Below are 22,837 nucleotides of genomic sequence, written 5' to 3'. Positions count from 1 at the left end.
TGTACCGACTCCTCCTGAGTCCTCCTACCGATTCCTCCTGACTCCCATTCTTTTTTACTGTGCATCTTCATCACTTTTTGTTGTACCTTTTAAGACAAAAGCATGCTAATGAGTATCTGGGAGTGCAGTGCAGCGTGGAGAAGGCATGGAGCAGGAGTGACCATTTTTTGAAGCCTTTTATGGGCAGCACACTTTAACTCCATGCTCAAGTTTAAGGACAGAGGTGTCAGCCCTATCACTGCTGACAGTAATGGGAGTTTCTCTCTGACTTCTCTGGTGGTGAACCGAGCCTAAAGAGTGATGGCAGAAGTCAGCTGCCCTCATTGTTTGAAAGCCACGATACTTCTCCAAACACTATTGAAGGAAATGAGAGTTCTGCATTGACTTAACAGAGTTTTTGAGATCTGTGTCACCTGATGAATAACTGCTTAGATGTCTCTTGTGATTCTTGGCTCTTAATCGTACAGTATAAGTACATGTTTTATATTTAACACTGCTCTCATGCATGTGAATCAGCTGATCTGGAGAGACAGGTTACATCAACCTGAGGAACAGACCTCCTGGGAGCCCTTCTGAAGCAGTGCAGTTCTACCCTTTGTGTTCTCCGGATGCTGGCTGACTGTCCCTGCTTGGCTCTAGAATAATTAATCAATAATTTGTTTAAAGGGGAAGGCTCATTTATTGTCACTCAGCAGAAAACAATTACAGAAGGAATCTTTTAAGGACTTAACTTTTTGTTTGTGAAGTGATATATTTTCTTCACATTTCCTTTCCCTCTTACTATCATTCTTTGAGGCTTACCCTTTTCTCTTTTACTCAATACTTGTCTTAACATCACATTCCCTTCTTGCTGGCCTTCCCTTCCCCTCCCCTTTGTTTTCTCTCCCTAGCATAGAAATTATATTAGTTCCTTGGTCTTTTCTCCCTCCAGCTGTGATGTGGTACAAATAATTCCAACTCCTGCTCCTCAGTTATTAATTTTTCACTTCAGCCCAGCAGAAAGATGCAGTGTGTTTTTTGTTCAAACAATGGGGAGTTATAGTAAGGCAAAGACAAAAAACTGCCTAGTATGATTAAATATAAATAAGTATAAGAGAGGATATATTTCTTGTCTATTTATATCACTTTATATCAAGTCTTCCTTGATTCTAATATTTTCAGGCTGAATTTGAGAGAAAAAGCTACGCTATGTTAGTACTGAAACTATGCTGTGTTAGTATTGAAAGTTAATCATTGTAGGTCTTAGACCACATGCTGGGAAAATATAGATTTCTCTTGCCTTAAACTATTCACCCCTTCCGTTTTGTACCCATTAAAACAGATCTTAGCTTTTAAAGGGCATAGAGAGTCATATTAAATCCTTACTATTCAAGGCATGCCCTTGTTTCGTGTTTTGCACATTAGACCACCACTGTTAGGATCAGAGTGGTTACCAGGTCACTTGGTAATTGGGGCAAAGACACTTCAAATGATTGCTATTGTATATTTCCAGAAATTAAAATATGTAATAAAGCAGGGTTACAGGAAAAAAAAAAACCCAACCAAACAAAAACCAACAAAACAAACCAATCCAGACTGTTTCTAATGTTTCCTTATATTTAAACCTGTCTGTCCTGGTTTAAAGACTATTCCACTGACACTGAGCTTTTAAAAGAATTTCTACTCAGATTCTCACAGCACAAAGTTGGGGGACTGTCTAAACTCATGTGACATTTCAGAATACATGCTTTCCTTCTCTTTAAGTAAGATAAAAGATTTGCCATTTTCATTAATCTCACTATACAAAGTCATATGACATTATTGTTTCTTTCATCAGTTTGTTTCTTGTTACATTTTAAGCAATTGCTGAACCAGAAGGTGGTTTGTATCATAATTCTGATTTATTTCAGAACTTACTTGCCCCTAAATGAATTAATTCTTTGTCCTTTTTAGCTCAACCTGCTCATAGAACTTTATCACACGCTTATAGCACTTTGTTACAGACTATCAACTTCTGCCAGTCTTTATTGCTAGGAGCAAAATTACTTCTGCAAAAACCAGAGAAAAGATAGTTCAGGTTATATGTGCTTATGACTGCAAACTGTGTTGTGCACTAAACAATGGCTTAAAAATCTATAACCTTTTGGAATGAAACAAGAAATTTGACCTAAATCATACCCCCTAGTGTGCAGTTAGCTATTCATGTACATAATCTGCTGCACTTGGCAAAGCCTGTGATGTCGTATTCTTGCCTTTCACTATCTCCACAGTAGTAATAATAATACAAGAAAAATTGTGCTGATGGGATAGGAGGGTATTGTACTGGAGGCAAAATAAAAAAAACAGTGATGCCATTCTCTCTTTGTACTGAAAGAGCCCGTGGGAAAACTGTCCCTTTATTTCCCACAATATTTTCTTTTTCACAGCAAGCTGAATGGCAAGAAAATGCAGGAAAACCTAGTTTCTCAGCCTTTAAGGGCCTCTGAAACTATTTTAAAAACACCTTGTGCAAATTCAGTACTTTGTCTGATAATTATAAATTAAAGAGCCTTAAGATTTTTCCCATATGCTTAAAGCATAGAACTCAAAGATGACAGTAAATTATACTCTTTGTTAGGGGCTAAGATGGAAAAAGTTCTGTGTTTCAGCTTTACTATTGGTACTGTCCACACCTTTTACAGCAGCCTTTATATACATAACACTTATTGGGTTTATTGTTTACTTATCAGTGACAGGGAAATAAAAAACTCTAGACTTCCACACTGACAAACATATCAGTCTTTTTGAACAAAATTATAATAAAATGTAGCAGTAATATTAGTTAATACTTGTGTGGATTTTGAAGTCTTTAAATAGAGATTGTACCTCCTCAGTGTTCATTCAGTAAAGTTTAATTAAGTTTCATTGTTTCCCAAGAAAGTTTCTGATCTCACTAAATCAAGTGATGAATTAGGAGTAAGTGTAAGTAAAGTTGGTTGCCTCCCATTTTTTGTGTTATTTTTCTTGAGGTACTGTGTATGTGTGTATATATATATATGTCAATAACACTGCTGTGGTTTCTCATATCATGCAATGTCCACTTTTGCTAGAGGATTAACTTTAAATATTACCCAATTACTTCTTGATTCTCTCTGGTTCTCTCTTCTGATACTGCAGTGATCTGTAGTTTAACAGTTTAACAGTTTAACAGTTTGATGTGGCTGAAAACCAGACGTGGATAATTTCTAGCTGCCTTGTGGACCTTTCAGTGGTCCAGTATTTTGACAGCCACTAGTAAATGTTGATATATTTTCCAAAACTGTCTATATTGCCTTCCCCATTTGAAGCTGGTGGTCTCTAACTAACGTCTTGGTCTCAAATTCTGGAGCCAAGGTCCTGGCGTACTGGGCCATGCACTAAGGCTTGCTTCTGGAGGTGTCCTTCAGTATGCTCCAGGGATGTGGTTGCCCCACAATTTAGGACAGGGACTTGTTTGCTTTTGCTCTCAGTCAGCCCATTTTGCAAGGCTTCTTCTCAGTGGAAGCCAGGGCATTTGAGAGATAAGTGTGGGGCGGGTAGAGAAGAGCTCATGTGCAGCCAGCATTGCCTTTGTAGGAGACTGTGTTTAAAGCGCAGGGCATGTCCACATCTTAAACCTGGGATGCATATTTGAATTCCCCAAACTGGAAGTTCTTATGGTGCCTGGGAAGCTCAGCTGCATCTAAACTGACAAAATGGTATGGAAACAGAAACTAAAATTTCTGTCCTCAAAAATCAGCTTGGCTCTCACTTGGCTCCTGAAGCACAGGAAGTCTCTAGAAACTCACTTTTTTGCCTTTTTTTGGCCTTTTCTGGTGTATTCTTACCCTTGAGCTCCCAGACTCCACAGCCAAGGTGTCTGCCCTGTCTCTCTGAGGCTGCTCCATCTAGTTCATCTCTAGTTCCTCAAGCCCATCTGCCAGACTGTGTGCTCCATGCCGAGCTGCAGCTAACAGCATCTGCTCCTGGTTTTAATGGGACTCACCTAAAGTAAAGGAGTCTCAGGTAATTTTTACTTTTCCTTAAAGAGATATTTGCCTTCATCTGTGCTCTGACCGGCAACCTATATGTCTTCTGCAGTAAGTACCTTTCCAGTCTTTCCCGCTGAAGCTGCTTCACATAAGTCTAAAGTATTAAAGTTTCTTTGAATGCAACAGAGCATGTGGGAGAAATAGAAAGGACTCTTTATCACCTTGCTTCAGTTGCTCAGGAAGAAACAGGAGTCTTTAGCTCCAGATACTAAATACAGCATTGTATTGTAAACTAAACAGTCACTGTGTATAATATAAACTAACCCTGAAACAAAGACTAGAACCCAGGGGCCTCTGCTAGGGATTAATGTTCGCTCTCTCGCATCTGCTTCTTCTGGTCCATTGAATCTTTGCAGAAAATAAATTAATATAAAATAGTTTCGATGATTAGGAATGCAATCTCCATTCCTCCAGTCCTTCTCACTCATTAGCCAGCAGTCACTCTAGGAATGTGGGTTTCAGTCTTCTCAAGACAAAAAATGTCCAACCCCCCCGCCACCACCAACCAAACCACAAACAAACCAACAAATAAACAAACCCCAAAACATGTTTCTCCTATTAGGGTGGAACGCTTTAATCACAGAAAAGGTAAATGGAATAGATTTCTTGATTCTTAGTCCTCTCTCATATTCAAATTCTTTGCATATGTCCTTTAAATTATGCTGTTAGACATCTGTATTTATCATCTTGCCTTGTTATCTGGACATACCTTTTTTCTCTTCTGTCGATCAACAGGGATATTTGGCTAAGGCAGGCTCTGAGCATTCATCTGCTTTGTTAGTACTGCCTGATAAGCCCTGGGAAGTAAAAAGAGAATGGTAGTGTCGTTTATTCTACTTTTTGAGAACTTTCTGTATATTTCTTACAGCCGGAGCTTTTCCCTACTTTCTAAATCTTTAGCTGTCTTGACTTCAGAGCTGAAATCAATATGTAATATTTTTAACCTAGTTACATCTTTACAGACATCAGCGGCAAAGCAAAGCATATTTTGTTATAAGAAAGAAACAATATCTGGGTAAGTCTTCCAGCAAAACCTGTGTGATGGCAGCATAGCTTGTTCTTTGATGTATCTCTGGCAGTTGTCATATTTGGGTTAAGAAGCAGACACTAGAGTATGCATTTTTCATGTTTGGGTAAATGGCTTTAAGTATCACTTTGCGGCCATGTACCGCTAGGGTTATCTCAGAAGGAGGGTGGAAAAGTCAGAGGGGTCAGTTTTAGCCCCCAGTATGGAATGAAATTACATGTTTTAATGGCTGAAATATTTTCAGGATGGAGAAAATGCCTCTGGTCCACTTCAGGAGAGACTAGCAGACAACCTGAAGCAAAATTCAATGTTAGGTTTCTGAAAATCATTAAATTTACTCCTGAGAGGCATTTTGGTACTGTTGTGATGAACAAGATATTTTATACAGGTTTTGGAAAGCATATCAATGAGAGCAGCAGATGATCATTGTATAAGAAATACATACCAAAGAAATGGAAATCAAAGACATGAAATTCAAGGCTCTTATTTTTCTAGATTAGTGACCTGCAACTTGAGGTTTAGATTGTTACCTCTCTCACATGATCCATCTCTAAAATCTTGCCAATTTACAGCTTGCATTTGGTTGTCTTTTAATGTGAGGAAACGCCTTTAAATTATCCTGTTAGGTCACAGAATCATAAAATGGCTGGCTTTGAAAGAGACCTTTGCGATCTTCTAATTCAAAGGCCCCTTCAGTGGATAGAGACACCTTTCACTCAGAGCTCCATCCAACCTGGCATTTAAACACTTCCAGGAATGATGCATCCACAGCTTCTCTGGGCACCTGTTCCAGTGCCTCACCACCCTCACAGTAAAAGCTTTTTTCCTAGTAGCTAATCTATACCTACTCTTTTTCAGTTTGAATCTCTTTCCCCTTGTCCTGTCACTTCCAGCTGTTATGAAAAGTCTCTCTCCCTTTCTTGTAGGCTCCTTTCAGGTACTGGAAAACTGCAATTAGGTCACCCCAAAGTCCACTCTTTTCCAGGCTGAACAAATCCAAATCTCTCAGCCTTTCCTCACAGGAGATGTACTCCATCACTCTAATCAACTTGGTGGCCTTTTCTGGACTCACTTCAACAGGTCCATGTCCTTCCTAATAGTCAATCTACTGGGGCCCCAGAGCTGTATGCAGAACTGCAGGTGGGGTCTCCCTGGAGCACAGCAGAGGGGTAGGATCCCCTCTGTCACCCTGCCGGCCACACTGCTTTTGGTGCAGCCCAGTTTGGTTTGGCTTTCTGGGCTGGGAGTGCACATTGCTGGGTCATGTCCAGCCTCTCATCCACCAGCACTCCTAAGTCCTTCTCACAAGGGCTGCTCTTGATCTGTTCATCCTGCAATTCCTCTCTGGAACAAGCTGGGAAAATCACAGAAAATAACACAATGCAATGAGAAAGACCAGTTAATGTGTGGGGAATGTAGAGTCACAAAATTTTGAATTTTGTTTTGTCAATTCCCTGCCATATACAGAGCCACATGTGGAATCCTGAGTGTTATGGCAGCCAAACAGTAAAAGATAACAGAGACAGAAGCTGATAGAGAGGGCAGTGACCAAGAATGCTTAGGAATCTTCTATTCTACAAGATCTAAATGTTGTCAAGCATGCAAGTGGTTGATTTGTTAAAAATATCTGCTCTTTGTAACTGGGGCACAATTCCTCAGTCAGATCCCCGGAAAGTACAAATCAGTATTGGCTGCTGCATCATTGAGGACCATCTCACAGAAGCACATCTGAGATCATTGTACAGTTTTAACTGAGCTCATTCATGCTTATTGAGAGAAAATCCAAGACATTTCAAAGACCTATATAAAATTCAGTTTTCTTTGAGGTGGTATATGCAGCTGGTTCTGTGGAATTCAATATAAAGGGAGCATATTTGGTGCAAGACGTGCAGCAGTTTTGCAAGAGTGACATGTTAGTACGAGTCCTTGAGTTCATTCTGTTCCTTGCTGGAATGTTGTGTGTTTGTTGCTCATCTCCAGCATGTTGTTGCCAGCAGATTTTTCCCTTCAGCCTGCCATGGTGGCTCTTCCATGGCACTAGATTTGTTTGATGTCTTGTGAAGGCTGACCTGGAACAGAGGCTAGACGGAGTTAAAGAATTAAGTAGGTATTTTTTCGGAGGCCTCAACAGATCCACCTTGGGCAGTACAAGAACCCAGCCAGGACTACACCCAAGATGAACCCAAAATGGTCACAAAATGGACGACCAGTCACGGGGTCTCACACTTTTATAAGATCTGGTCCATTAGCATATTGGAGCTAATTGTCCAATTACAGCTTTTAGGTTATGAAGTTCCATCCTTCTTGTTCTTCTGTCTTCATTCTGTCATTGTTTATGCTCTTGGGCCTGAGATTTGGATCATTTGTCCTTGGTTTCCAGCTAGAGAAGGAATTGTTTTTTCTACCTACTCTGTGAAGAGAGTTTAACATCCTCTAATATGAAGCTCAGAAATAGACACTAAAGCAGCACAGAACCCTAAAAACGTAAAAGCTAAAACCTGAGGCATCATGTTGGAATTGAAAGATCATGGTAAATTTAAGAGACTAAAGGGGCAAGAGAGATAGGGATGACAAGAAGGTGTTGCTTCATTGGCACTACTCCCAGGGTTGGAAAAATGGGCAGTAGTAGAGTTCTGCTCACATGCTGCCTTGTGGAGACCCTACAGTTCTGCTGAAACTGAGTTAATTTTGTGGTAGGGCCATTATGGAAGAACAAGAGTGAAAAGATTAAATGGCAATAGATTGTAAGGGATGTGTAACTGGGCAGTTGTGGGTACATATCTTATGCCCTGACAGCATCAAAATAAATAGGCTGGAGATGTGCTGACCTGTTGCGTAGCAACCAGGGGGAAGCACAGAACCAAATCTCTGGATGCTTGTGATTTGTAAACCTTTACAGAACAAAGTACGAGACCTTTGCCCATCTGCTAGAAATGTTCAGAAGCTGAAAGATAAAAATGGTACATTTCCTGAAATGTAACACTTGACAACCATTTTTATTTATAGATAAATACACAGATGCAGTGTAAAAAGCCTGACTATTTTGCCTTAAGGTTATGTAGAAAAAATACTTAGTCTCTCCAATTTTACTTAGTGTTTTCCTGAATTCATCACACACAGGAGATTCCTCTAAATACTGCAAATGCTGAGTTTTTGCAGCTGCAAATATTTGCTCATTGTTGTGATTTTGTAAACATTGATATGCCCATTTAGCAAAATTATTTATGTTATTCGACTGAAGTCAAGTGCAAATTTTGATGCATGATGAAAAGAGGCACTCATGTTTATTTAAAAATTGCTGTTCAGATGCTTCTAGCCCCTCTTGCCCATTTGAAGTGTGTTTCAAACATTATTTTCAAATGAATGTGATGTATTACAATACATTTATACTAGGGTGGCAACTCCCTCAGGTTTCTTACAGACAAAAGCTGTTTATCTGCTTTGTACAGCTTCATAATTCGCATGCACACTTTAAAGTTGTGGAAGTCATAGGTACATCTCATGGGAATTCTTTTGTATTGTAAAAATATATAATATTTCTAACTGTAGGAAAGATGCTAATTTGTGCCAAATACAGTACGTTATAGAAATGAATAATTTTTTTCGGTGGATCACTTCATATGTCAAAGTTTCAGTAGTAGTGGTACTCCCATTTACTCTATAAACCCATTCTTTAAAACCAAAACCACTGAGTAATTAATATATTTTATTGTGCAACATCCTTTGTATTTCACACAAATATGTTTTGCAGTTTTGGACTCAAGTAACTGGCTATTTATGAAGGCATATGAATAATACATGTACAGCATCTCTAAATGCTAGATGCTGCCTATTTATTTCAGAGAAGTTCATTAATGAATCAATTATTGATAATTAGTTATATAGGATGACTAATGCCATATGTAACAGTATTTAATGAATCCCCTTGGTAATTGCAACAGAGATAATAACAAAAAAGACAGGAATTCACAAACCAGAAAAGACCTCAAGGCTCATGAAGGGTAAAATTTCTACTCCTTTTGGAAAATTTCTACTCTAGTGCAGCCTACTGAATGAACAGCATGTAAAAATCCTGCAAACACCAAAAAGCAGTAAAATCTGTACGATTTTTTATGGGCTACCAGATTTGGAAACTTAGGTTCCTTTTTAGATGAGCTTGGCAAAAGCATGCAGGCAAAATGCTATCCTAGCAAATACAAAGAACAGTCTGGAAGAGAAGGGAGATCTTATATATTGTTTACTTTTTCTACTTTAAAAGTGCACTGTTGTAATTATCTTTTTATTTTATTTGATATACATTGGGCATTTTGGGCTTATTTTTTCCTATATTTAATCTAGGTACACGTCTTGCAACTCTTTGTACCTGTTCTTCTGGTTTTATTACTCTAAGTATCAACTTATTGATACTGAAATTCAAGTAAAACTTTTTAGATACCTTTGACTGTTTCTGCTGTTAAGTGTTCTTAGAAATGCTTTGAAAAAATATCTGCTCAAATATTGTGATACTGATAATTGATAAAGACCTTGTAGCTTATAAAGCTGTAGTAAAACTGGCTTGCATATGTAAAAGTACTTGCGTGGCTTTTAGTCCAGTCAAGGATAAAATGCTGTTATTTGCATATTTACATTCTTACTGCTACCACAAATGAGATGGTTATGAGATGTTACTACCTGTGGGATGAGCTCAGCGGAGTAGTTTGGAATATGTTGTGTACAGCAGAGAAGTTTATGCAAACATGATTATTATTTTAAGATTAATGTAAATTGTCTTTCAAATATCTTGTTTTATACAGTGACAAGCTAAAAGGAACTGCTGGAAGCATTGTAAGGATAGGATTCTTCTCACCCCGTCTGAGACATTTACAATATAGATCACCCAGGGCCCTTTATCGTCATTAAAGAGGAATTGGTGACTTTGGGGCATGCTTGATCTTAGCTGCTTTTAAACATGTGCTTTAGGAAAAGTGGAATCATGTCCTAGGATACCCAGACTCTTTTGATTTTACCTGTACTGATGGTAGGGATAGCTCTGCGTGTACACTGTGGGCATCCGGAATGCTGTGAGCTAGGGCAGTAGGTAGTGAAGTTCCAGAAAGCAGTCCCTGGAAGCCAGTGCTGCACGTGCACAGGCCTGGATAGCTGCCATCGCACTGGGTCTGGTGTGTAAATGGAATTAACTGTGTTTCCAAGCCTAAGAGAGGACTCTGAGGCATGTTTAATGCACATGGGGAAAACAAAACTGACATCTTGAAATGGAGCACTCCATTTCATAAAAAGGCATACCATGAGGAGCCAGCTCCTTTCTTCAGTATCTCAAAGGAATGAGAATTTTCTTCAAGATTTGGGAGTACAGGCAGGTGCTCTCTGTGCAAGGTCCTGATAACAAGAACCTGTGCTAGCAAGTGTGGTAAGCACTACTGGAGTGGGAGGATTCTCTGTCCCCTTCTAAAACCATGACAAACTTGGCCAAACAAATAAAAATTGATCTAAGATTTTGCATCTCTCTTGAACAGGGGAGTCCCAGGCTGTTGCCCTGCTATGATAATTATTTCTACACTTACTCAATGCTCTGTGTATTTGTTCCTATGTGTTCCTTCTCCCACACAGGGGATTTAGTTGCTTCAGTACAAGATGTGCTCCTTAGTGATTCCTCTGACCAGTGCCTTCTCCCAGGCTGGAGATTAGGTTGAGCACAAGCCTTGGGCTGTCATTCTGCACCACAGAGAATGTTAAAAGTAAATCTCTTTTACTGTTTGCCTTTATCTCTCTTGGTGTGGCATGCCTTTTGGCATTCAGAATGGCACTTATTAGAAATTTGCTCCCAGGAATGAACAGTGTTAACTCCATGGTTATTGCCAAGCAGAGTGATACGTACATTTGCCTCCTTGATTGCTACCAGTTTGCTGGCATCTAAGAAAGGTGGTTACATACCCTTGGTGTTCAGTTTGTGCTAAAATTATAAATAGCCAGCCTTCAGGTTGGTAAGCTGTCTGGGAGCTCAGGCATGACTATAATATATTCAGGATGAGAGTCTATAACTGAGCACTGGCAACATTCTTTGAAGGAAATTTAATACATCGTCTTTGTTGTATATAAGATCTATTTTGTTAAAAATAGAGCAAAGTTATAATAGGATTAGATCACCCTGACTGGAGCATTGTAAAAGAGGGGCCAGGCACTAAACCATTGATGCTCTAATCAGGGGAAAAGCTAGTTAGCTTCCCTGACATTAAGGGAATGAATTTTTAGAAAGCATTCATTGATATCTGACAAACAGTTTGAAAGGGATGCCAAACCCTCAGGGTTTCTGTCAGTAGCCTTAAAATACATTTGCATATTTTTTGCATGGAAATGGGATCTCTCTCTCTATTGCCAAACTGCAGAACTAAAAGGATGCAAAAACTCTTTCTAGTCCAAAGGTCTCTGAGGGGTAACTTCATAATCAGAATTCAAATGTGTGCAACAGATTAGGAAAATGACTTCAAATGGGATTTCAGCCATATCTAAGAGAGACACAGAAATCCTGAACAGATTGGTAGGCAAAACATTACCTGCTCTGCCATTAAAATGCTTGTTTTTTTCTATGAGCATTTCTCATGTAAAAAGCAGCTCACTGATGTCAGCTGATCACAAAAATTTAAGTGCTTCTGCTTAGTTTTCTTGATATCAAATGCAATTTTCTTCTGACAGTTTTGATTTTCTCCTATTGATAGCACTACCATTATGGATAGGATGAGAGTGATAGAGGAATAAAGAAATGGTGGTCGTCCACATGCAGCCACTGTAACCAGTTGTCCCATTGGTTGGCAGCTGTCCTTCCTAGCTATATTATTTGTTGGAAGTTGTTGTGGATGGAACCAGAGTCCCCTGGCCTTGAAAGGGTGCCTTGCCAGCATGGGCAGCTCTGCTGAAGTGCAGAATTTGGGACAGTGTGAGCTGGAGTTTAGGCTGCTCTTATGCCTGTCCTATTCATTAAATGGTTTCCTTGTCTGATTCCAAATGTTATTCTATTCTTTCCTTTAAGGAAAATGCTTGCAAAGACAACAAAGCATTTGGGGCCAAGATTGTGCTTAATGTGCAGGTGATGTTTTGTTGGCAATATCCTCTGTTTCACAGGCTAACTATCAGGCTTTTACATTTTGAGGAGGAAGCTGATGTCTGCAGTGAAATTCATGATGGGTGAAAGTGCCATGTAATTTTTAGCAGATAATTTTACTTTCTGGTCATCCACCCATCCAGGCAGTAATATGAGCAGAGTTCTCATTATGCTAATGGCGAGTTGACATTCAAATTTCCCATGCATCAAATGAACAACAGACTTCCATTGCGTGTACATGGCACTGCCATTGATCTGACTGATTTTGAGTTGCAGCAGAGGATATGATTGGTGATGTGTGAATAGGAAAGGCAGTTAACTCTTTTCATGAATGGCTGTATTAATCAGAACTGTCCTTGAAATCAAAGTCCTAATAAGAAAATCGCTATTTATACAGTTAGATTACAGTTCATAATGATTATGATGTTAGAAAATCAATAAATAATCTGTGACTTAAGTTATGGATTTGTGCAACACTGGTGGGGTTTTACAACTGTAGAAAAAGATTGGTATTGTATCTTCTTTAAAGATCTGGCTCTATGTCTGCATGGAATGACCTATTATTTCCTTACCCTTCATTTTGAAGGCTCGTGTACATCAGTATAGGCTGATAGAGATTTAAAAGAAAAAGAGTATTTGGGGCTTCACATCACTGTTCTAAAGAAAAGTGGGTTTAAATGGTGGAAGAGGTCTTTCAGTATTTCAGAAGAAATGATTTGCCAGCTTTGTGTGGTTGGCATCAAATCAGGAGTGTTAGGCATGTCTCCTGCCCCTTGGAAAGATGACCTGAACACAAGACTGTTGGCAGAGCAATGTGCTGTTTCATTAAAGAGAAGTGTTGATTTGCTGGGCTTTTATGCCTTGTCTGCAGCTTCTTGGGGGAATGGCCCAGCTTTCCCTGGAAAGGGTGGAAGAGATTTCTGGGCAGGATAGCTCATAGCTTGGTGAGAGTGCACGCTGAAGGGGTGAATGTGAGAAGGATACTGAGGCTGAACTGATGGTCTGTGTGGGACTGTGTTGGTGGGACAGGGGATCCTGCTTGGCAGCTGTACAATGCACCTGCATAAGCAAAAGCTCTCCTGTTTCCATTTTTTTCAAGTAAAATTATTACTTGTCTAAGAAGTATGGGGCTGTTTGGGGCAGCTCTGATTCTGGTACTTGGAATCTGTTTGTGGATCTGAGTTCTACACTCTGGCAGAGCTGCTGAAGATTGTGGAAATCAAAAAACATTAGCTTCACTTTGAAAGTCTTTTGAAATCAAAAGACTTTACCTTCGCTTTGAAAACATTATTTTGAACAGCAGTAGGTTTGCTTCACAAAGGTAATATTGTAGTAGAGGTAGTCTGAAAATATATTCCACAATTGGTGATATTCTGGTATAATTTCTTGAAATTAAAATTGTGAAGAAAATATTCCACTTCCTACAATGTCAGTATAGTCCAAGGACCAGTGTTTATATAGAAATATATTTGTTGCAATTTTAGTAGCCCCCGTTTTAATAAAATTAACTTTTTTTTCAGTAAATAAGGTAATCATTCCATTTTCACCTTGATTTCCATATTTTTGTTTCCAGCAGAGTCAAAATGTCAGACAAAAGTGATTTAAAAGCAGAACTTGAGCGCAAAAAACAACGTTTGGCTCAGATAAGAGAAGAAAAGAAACGGAAGGAAGAAGAAAGGAAGAAAAAAGAGGTAAATTTGCAAAACCACCTTTTAGATAGCTTATGCGTGCACAAGGGGCTTGCTGAGGTTTTGACATATCAGTATTATATGCCCCAGGGTATCTGTCATGTGGAATGAGATACTCAAACCCACGTCAGAGTAACCTGAAAATCAAAAGGCTTTTTTTTCAGTTGAAAATATTGGGGTGAAGGAATTGCTTTTAAAACCACAGCATTGTCAAATGACAACAGTTTAGACAACATGATGTGCATGTGTATGGAGAAAGAAAAATTGATTTGCCACAATGCCTTTTCATGGGCTCTCCTTGAATGGAAAGGGAGTAGAGAGTGGGGAAAGACAGAAGGAGGACACTCACATTTTTCAAGCCATTACAATCTAAATATGTATTTTTGTACTCTGAAGACTAGTTTGATTATTAGCTAAGGTAACAGATTTACAATTATTATTCTCCAGTAAAGTAAAACATAATTGCAATTGCATTTTCATCTTCTGGCATGGGTGCATCTTTCAGTTCTGTTAAAGTTTGATTGACATATTAGTTTATTTGTCCTTGACAAATATGCATTAGGTTTATCATTAAGGGATTTGTACTTCTTTTTATTCAGTCACTTAGTGGAATAGAGGTGAGAATTGACAGGGAGTGGATATTCATTTTCATGCAAAGTCAGAGAAGCATTAAGTGATTATGCTTCCTTTCCTTCAAATGTCAATGCTTACTATAGTTTAAAGCACCTGTTATCCTTTACTAATAACTGGTTTCCTTTTAAACTGACACTTTAATATTGTACGTGAATTTCATGGAATTACCTTGGAAATGTGATGTGATCCAAGAAATCAGCATTCCAGTTTTGGCTGTCCTTTTAATCTTTTATCATTTGAGCCACATTTGTGCAGTTACAGCACACACCCCAGTGAGGCTCTTGGACTCACTGGGGAAGTCCTCTATAAGCAGATCTTTAAATGGTAATTATTTCAGTGTTCATTACTAAGGAACTAGAGGGAGGGGGGGCTTAGCTAATGGCTCAAGGGAGCTGTTAGGTCCTTTCTCTGCGTCCCCTGATTCTGACTTTATGCCTCGTGGAGAACTTGTGGTGGTTAAAACCTGCCTGCAGATAATGCTACTGTGCATAATTGTGTAAATGGGCTGTGCTGTGGTGCCAGATGGCTCCAGGAGTGAAGGTGGTACTCACAAAGGTGCTTAGCCATTCACACTGGTGCAGGGGAGCTGTCTACACCCTACATGCTGTGAGATAGTTCATGGGAAGAGCTGAGCACAGGAATATGCCTGGGCCTTGACTACAAAATCAATGTTTCCTGGCTGTCTCCAAACTGGAGAACATGGGGATGCTTCTGAATTTCTAGGTTTTCTGTTGTGCCTGCACCAAGATCAACACCAGTCTGAGGAACTGTACAAGTCCTCTTTTCCAGCACTCTGGTTTCAACAGAAAGGGCAACCTCAATGTGGGATTCTGGCTAATGCAGGTTCTCCTACTGTTTTTAGATGCCCACAGATCAGAGTGGGAGAAGGCTAATATGTGGAAGCTCCAAGGAGGTAGAGATAGCTAAGCAGAGAGGGAAGGCTCTTGTGGACCTTTAGTGGGCCAAGGGCTGCCAAAGTCCTAGTTTAGAGATGTCAGTTCTTTCCTTTGCACCTCTTGGATATTGAAGTTAATGATAAGTATTTCTTTTCCCAACAAGTGCGTGAGACCAAATATAGGACCTTAGGCTACATCACTGAAATGCGATGAAAATTTTTTCTTGATCCTGAAGTAAATAGGAAAGAGACAGTTTTATTCAGGGTAATGATACCTGTTGTTCTGTGGTCAGCTTTTATGTTAGTTGAATAAGTTGCACCTCCTGAGTAAGAGGCAGAAAATTTCCATCATAGTCCTGTAAAAATCCTTGCAAAAATCTTTGCAAAGACCAGTTTTACCATCCATTTAAGAAAAAATACTGTTACTGATATATACAGTATAAATTATCTAAGTTATAAATTACCTAAAAGTATCAAAATGAATTTCAAATTGTACCTAAGCAGTAGTGCATACAAATATTTCTACACATATAATGGCTAGAGCTGATTATAGATGAAATAAACTTTTGTTTCCTTCTGGTTTAACTCAGGCTGATCTACAGCAGAAGAAGGAGCCAGCTCAGGAAGATTCTGACCTAGACCGTAAAAGAAGAGAGACAGAAGCTTTGTTGCAGAGCATTGGTATATCCCCAGAACCACCTCTAGGTATTTAAGAGAAGCACACTGTAAAGCATTCAGCTCTGCCACAACTAATGCTTTCTTTCTACTAAAGCATGCTTGGCTTTTTTGATTTTTGGCTGTAGTAGTGAAGTGAACTCTTCTGTTTGAATGCCTGCCATACCATTCACGTATACAAGCTCATGGCATTTTTAATACTTGTCATTGCCAAAAACATCTGTTTCATTTCTTCAAGAATTTTTTATGAACATAATGCAGGTTGGTTTTGCATACCAGCAGTGATTTCTTTTCTGATGGACTGTTCTATCTTCTCACTCAAAAATATAAGTGCTGTACTTCATTAGCCCCAAGTTTTGTTTCAAAAACTCAAATTAAGCATTTGTAAGGAAGGAGAAACATAGTCATGTGGGAACTCCCACTGAGTTTCTTTTAAAATTTAGCAAAACTGGAGAAACGAAATTTAAAAAACCCAAATCACAAATAGAAAAAAGCTTGTCAACAGACACTATTTTAGATTTTTGCTCTGGTTTCATATGCTTGACCTCTTTTTTGATTTTGATGTTTCAGTTCTAGAACCTGAAGTCTTCAGTTTAAAAATACATACAGTATTTGCGAATGGATTACCTTGATTAATATCTGCCTCATTTATTGAAGCGAGAAATTTCCTTCCTTTTCCCCTTCTTCTTCCTCTTCCTCTTCCCCTTCCCCTCTCCCTCAAATTTGGGGTCACTCTCACTTGTTTTAGCTGAAACCTTGGCCCCTCTGGAGCTATCAAGGCTTTTCATTAAGTTCTTTGTGACTGAATCTAGGATTTTATCCCTGATTATTCTTGCCAGTAATATATAGAAGAAACTTCAAATTTGACAAAATGTTGAAGTTTTGGTTTAGGAAAGCACCTTGTAGAGATATCTGGGTGCATATGCAAGTAGGTAGTGACATCCTGAATTGGAATTTAAATTAATTACTTGCATCAACCAACATTTATTGAGAAAAGTTACTATTTTTATAAGTTATGGTAGAGTGACTGAAACTTTTAGACACCACCTTTCAGAATTGTCTGACAAGTAATGGTTAGGTTATTGTTACGTATAATAAAATATGTTTTTTTAAATTATATCATGATACAAAAGTAAGGTCCAAGATAAAATCAGATATATTTTTAATGTATAGCATTAAAAATACTCATTTTTATGTAAGAATGAGTATATATGATGAGTATATATGTCCTTATCATTTTATTAACCAAACACATACATTCATGTTGCAAGTTATCAGTTTTTATCTTAATTTTTTGTGTTTGAAACTGTCAAAAGAATATGTAAATTCACATGTAAGATGATTCCTTTTAGTTAAAAATAGTATTTTGTTCCCTTTACATACACTCACAATTAATATACAAAGGAGGATTTAATTCCACCTTCACATGATGGCAGGTCTCACTGTGAATATGGGATATGTAAACAACCAGACATACCTGTAACCTGCCAAAGGGCTGTCACGAAGATGAATTCACTTTTCATGCTGCAGTCATTTCTGTGACAGTCTCTAGGGAGAATCTGCAATAAATGCTTGACCATATGGAAAATCCAAATCTCTTGACAGGTCTGTCATTATACATTGTAAAGCATAACAAAGTATTTTAAAGTTTTACTCTGTTAAATATATAGAAGGAAATGCACATGATTTAAACCAAATGGAAACTTTGCTTTTGCATTAACCCCTCTTTTTGTGTTTTATTCAATGTGGCTGCTTTGAAGAATACTTGCTTTGAATCTTGACTGGAGCCATCTCTTAATGTTTAATATTTTTGAGAAACCATTTTAAAAGAAATCAGGATATTTTTACCCTTTTATTTATTTATTTGCTGAAGAGCTTTAACTCGGGCTGACCTTGAGCTATGAACTTCCTTTCCTGTTTCAGGAAACAAAATTGCCTTTGCATGAAAAATGCTTCAAAAGCCCTGACAAGGCAAAGAGAAAATAATTTCAAGAGCTTGGGCAAATAGTGTCTTAACCAAGGGAAACTTTTCCTTGAGTGTTGAAATCATGTCCCACCCAAAATGGAAATTTTTTATGACCTACATTACTTAAGAAAACAATCACCAAGTAAACTATGTATTTTCAGCATCTTTGGGAAATGATTTTAACTTAGCTGATTTCCTTATTTAGCTTTTATTTTGATGTCATTTCCACACTGCAGCCTTAGAGCATATCTAATGGACACTGGCTTTCGATTTAAATTCAGAATTTGAAAAGTATGCTTGTTCTGTTGCCTACGTGACTTTACCAGAAGAGTTCACTTAGTTTTTTGACAAGACAAGCCCCTGATACTTCTTCATAACTTTAAAATCTTTTGCAAGTCAACTTCAAACCAGACTCAAGAAAACAAGTGCTATTTTATTTCCACAGGTGTCTTCTCCATTGATTAGCTGTAGATTCCCATTGGGCTTTCAGTCCTGTCTAGATACATGTCAGTTTTAACACTTCCAGAAGACTTTAAATTCACTTGACTCTCTTCCTTTTCTTTTTCTTTCCTTCCTTATTTGCTTTCACCATTTCAAACTCTCCTACTCATTCATCCACTATCATTTTGGTCCATTGGTTTTGATTTGTCTGACACTGCTCTTCATCAGTGCAGTCGCTGCATGTGTTAACATGGGATACCTGTTATTTTCATTATTTAGTCCCAACCCCTATGTCTCCCTCTTCGAAATCAGTGAGCACACCCAGTGACGCAGGCAGCCAGGACTCAGGGGATCTGGGACCCATAGGAAGGTAAGACACAGAGTTAACAGACTGCAATAAATGTGAGATTTTTTCACTTTGCTCTTACTTCCCCATTTTTTCCTTTTCTGCTTAAATAAGATCATGCTGTATTTAATGTGTACTTTCATTTCTGCATTGTCCACTGGGTGCTACCATCAAGCAAGAGTAGTCTTAGATGTGAGGCAAATAAATGCATGCAGCAAATGGATCTTAAACTCTGAGATCCAAAGCTTATAGTGGAAGCAAGAGCTAAATTTAAACTTCTGAAATGGCCTACAGAAAGCTCTTATGATATTTGGAAATACACTAGACAAAAGGGAGATGTGTGCAGGGGTAGAACCTGTTATTCATGCTGAGTTCTCTCTGTTCACCTAACCAGTCCCCTTGGAATTCCTCCTCATGTAACACCAGGTTGCCTCAGGTTGCTGTGACTGCTCACTGCAGTGTGTGCCACTGACAGTGGCAAAGAAGAGCTTGGACAGGAACAGGCTGAAACATCCCAGGACCCACTGGCAATTCTGCCTTGGAAACTCTGGATATTGGAGAGTTTCATGCAGAATGGAAGTAAAGCACCTCTTTTCTTGTTGGAAAGTGGAATGTGTGTGAGGGATGGAAACAAGAGTAATATTATTTTTGTTTCCATGGGGGAAATAAAAAATGAAGTGGCAATCCCAAAATAATTCTTTCTCTGGAATAGGAAAGAAAGGAGACTGTGAGGATGCTGCTGGTAAAGAAGGGTATGTTCAAGTAAGAAGAGCAGCTATACTGTATATAAGCAGCTATACTGTATGTTTTGAGAAATTTAAAAAACGGATCCTAATAGCTCTTTTTGTATCACGCTAATTCAACATAGGGCTGAGCTGCCAGCTCATCCAAGTCTGTGCGCCAAGACTCTGCTAATGGCTTGAAAGCGTAGTGATTGCTTTTTGTAGTTAACAGTGCTCAGTAGACATCATACCATACCTCTCCAGACGTAGAGCTTCAGGTCACCAGATTTCATGCCACACCAGCCTGCTGCTTAGAAAAATCACACTTTCATAAGCAGAGGGTATCTTGTGTCCCCTTCAGCCAGATGCACACACTCTCCCTTGCGATGTGGGTGCTGCGCAGCTGCTATTAAATCAGCTCAGCCCTGCTCCCAGGTCTACCCTCTAGAAGAAGTGTAAGTTGTTAAGTGAAAAGCCCTAGCCTGTAAGATGTAACAGTTTTAAACACAGAAAATAGTGTAATTCTGCCTTCATAAGTAAATGCAGTAGATTTCAACAAGTCAAAGTACTTTGACTAGAACAAAAATCATTTTTAAGCAAAGTATAGGCTGCTGTTCAGGATGAAGCTATTTACCACAGTCCTGTATGAAGCTCTGACAAAACTGGTGGAGACTTCTGAATTCCTGCTTTTCCTATGAACCTTAATGGTGTAGTTTTTTTACCATTAAGGTAAAAAAAGGCTCTTGGAAGAATTTATTTGGCTGTTACCCATGCTAGCACTTTGGCTGTCTGTCAGCAGCAAGCAATGAAAGCACATGACCACGTGTCCTTTCAGAGGAGAATGGAGTTTGTCCCCTTCTTCTGAGCTCGTGACGTTCCGCATTGTGAGCTTTCATTTTGGATCCATTTTCTGGCTTCTTGTGGCCATACTAGGAATTCAGTGGGAATCCTAAGACCTTGCTTGTAGTCTCCCAGTTTGCTTGGCATATTCTCAGGTATTGAAAGTGCTGTGCTGTGTGCCAGGAAGGCTGCTTGCAGATCTTTGCCTGGAGCGATTGGCTTGTGGTAATGGAAATAATGTCTGGAGCAGGCCCTGGGGAATGTCTGTAGCCAGTGGATAGTATTGAGTGGCAATTAGTTGAATTAGTGTCACTGGGTGCAGGTAGATGTGCTCAGTGTTTGTGTGAACAGGTGCACTCAAGCCTGCATGTGTAATAGAGTGGTCAGACTTGGCGAGGAAGATGTTGTAGAACTGTCATCACAGTGGGTAAACAGGATGAAACCACCTCAGCTGTTTTCTCTGAGAGGTGTCCAGACCATGTATCTAACTTATTTTGACTACTGCATATATTGTTGCCTGTGTATCTAAATAAACAAGGTTATCCTGCTTCATTTTAATTTATTTTTCCATTTCACTTTCTGTGACCGAGGGGGCACTTCTGCTGGATCTCCTGCCATGCCATCATGCTTGTTATATCTTTCCCTTTTCTGTACTAGGCTGAGCTCAGGCTTTAGGGGAGAGCAGATTAGTTTCAAAGCTGCTAATGCCCCAATCTCACAGATCACAGCTTGTCCGTTGTTGCTGTTGCTAACTGCTGCAGAAATGACCAGCTCACTCACACAGCCTGGCAGAAATCCTGGCAGTCTGATTACTCATTGCTGAAGTGTTCCCCGGAGGAAGATGATGGGTACTAAAAAAAAAAAAAAAAAGAAGCTGTGAAGTCACATATTTCGGCTTGTTACAGGCTCTGTTGAAAGCTTTGAGGAATGCAGGAGATCTTCATAAGTTCCCGTCAGAGGGAACAGATTCTGGTATGGGACTAGGTTGTGTTCATACTTCTTTGAGTTGTTGGTACTTCTGGTAGTTTCCAGACTTAATCTGTTGGTCCCGTTGTCACCAAGTATATTTGAGATACACTTTGATCAGCAAGCATATGTGATTTCTTATATAAAAGTGAATGTAGTTCAGCCAGAAACTCAGGTTTATGACATCGGCTTTTCAGGAGAAAAAAATTATAAACTGGAGTGTTTGAACACTGTTAAGTAGTTGTAGTACTGGAACCACAGATCTCAATCTTACTTTGCAGGATGAAAACTGACTGGTAGCTTGCTCACCAAGTGTAATAGCTACATAGGAGCAAACGTGCTCCTCCAGCTGAAAAGGTGAAGGCAGCAAAGTGTTTGGTATTGAAGTTGGAGAAATATAAAACAGAAAAAAATTCAATAGTGAGATAAATTCATTGATAAAACAATTTACCTAAAGACTCTGTGGGATCTTCTATCATTCTATCATTGTTGCTGGTCCAGGATAATGTGTGTGGCAAACAGGCAGATAAAAGGTCAAACAATAGCTCATTCATAAAATTGTGCAGCCCTTTTGTTGCACAGGAAGAAAAGCTGCATGGTCACAGTAGTCACTTCTGCCATGCAACCTACAGACTAGTAGTGCTGCTATCCTTCAGGACCATTGTCCATTATCTCCAGCACAATAGCCAGAGCAGTGCTGTCTTTTCTCTGATGCCATTCACTATATTAGGAGAAGAGATGGGGTGGACTTTGTAATAGCACTGAATTGTGGAACCATTTCTGTCTTCCTCATCCCAGGTTTCTATGGCATTGTTTTTTGCTGCTTAATCTTTAGTACCATTTTGCTATTTGTCACTTGGGAAAATATTAGGTTTGAGCAGCATTCCAGCTTCCCTCTGAGCCATGATAGCAACTGTAATAAGCAGATGTTAGATGGATAACTGTTCTGGAAACTGCTGACTGAATGCTTTCCGTTGGCCAGGAGAGACAAATTTTATATCTGTTTTTGTGGTCTTGGGGATCATTTCTGGGTAGGCAGAGGTGTGTTACACTTTGATTCTGGTGGTGCTCTTAATTACCAGGCTACCCTGGACAATTCATTGGAGCCCAGTTGTTGCTCAAAGAGCAACTTACCCGTCTCCACATTGCTTTACACATCCCACTTTGCTTTTTTTAATGCCTGTGTTGCTTGTGCTACAACAGATAGGATGGAAAAATTACATAGCCTGAGCAGATACCCATCTCTGAATAGATGGGTCATTGGTTCACAGAGCTTTCTTATATGATGTATTCAGACATGCCTCATTTTTCATAAGACAGTATTGCAGGATTGCATGGAGATTCTCCTTGGAATAGAATATGTCTAGATGTTTAGGGATAAGTGGTTTGGTTTGTTTAGTATTTTTTAAGCATTTTGATGATTCCCTGTGTCCTCTTGCTGATGGTCAGCTTACATATGCACAGACACACACAACTTCAGTGTAGATTTGAATGCATGTGAAGAAAAAGGCTGA

At 39.1% G+C, this 22,837-nt stretch overlaps 1 protein-coding gene across 10 annotated transcripts in view; it reads left to right on the top strand.

Annotated features, from left to right (window-relative positions):
* DYNC1I1 (dynein cytoplasmic 1 intermediate chain 1) overlaps window positions 1-22,837 on the top strand; it is a 185,288-nt gene that overhangs the window by 3,734 nt on the left and 158,717 nt on the right. For 4 of the 10 annotated variants that reach the window (XM_068210672.1, XM_068210650.1, XM_068210633.1 and 1 more), the window contains exons 2-4: window positions 13,725-13,842; window positions 15,958-16,072; window positions 18,678-18,819. In XM_068210672.1, the coding sequence (XP_068066773.1) occupies window positions 13,735-13,842; window positions 15,958-16,072; window positions 18,678-18,819 (365 nt within the window). In that variant the 5' untranslated portion in view covers window positions 13,725-13,734. The remainder of the gene's footprint in view (window positions 1-13,724; window positions 13,843-15,957; window positions 16,073-18,677; window positions 18,820-22,837) is intronic. The other 6 variants (XM_068210658.1, XM_068210641.1, XM_068210703.1 and 3 more) reach the window with 3 other exon arrangements.

The sequence above is a fragment of the Anomalospiza imberbis genome, chromosome 1, assembly GCF_031753505.1.
Source record: "Anomalospiza imberbis isolate Cuckoo-Finch-1a 21T00152 chromosome 1, ASM3175350v1, whole genome shotgun sequence".
Classification (NCBI taxonomy): domain Eukaryota; kingdom Metazoa; phylum Chordata; class Aves; order Passeriformes; family Viduidae; genus Anomalospiza; species Anomalospiza imberbis.
Note: the sequence above shows the minus strand (reverse complement) of the source record. Positions and strands in the feature narration are given on the sequence as shown.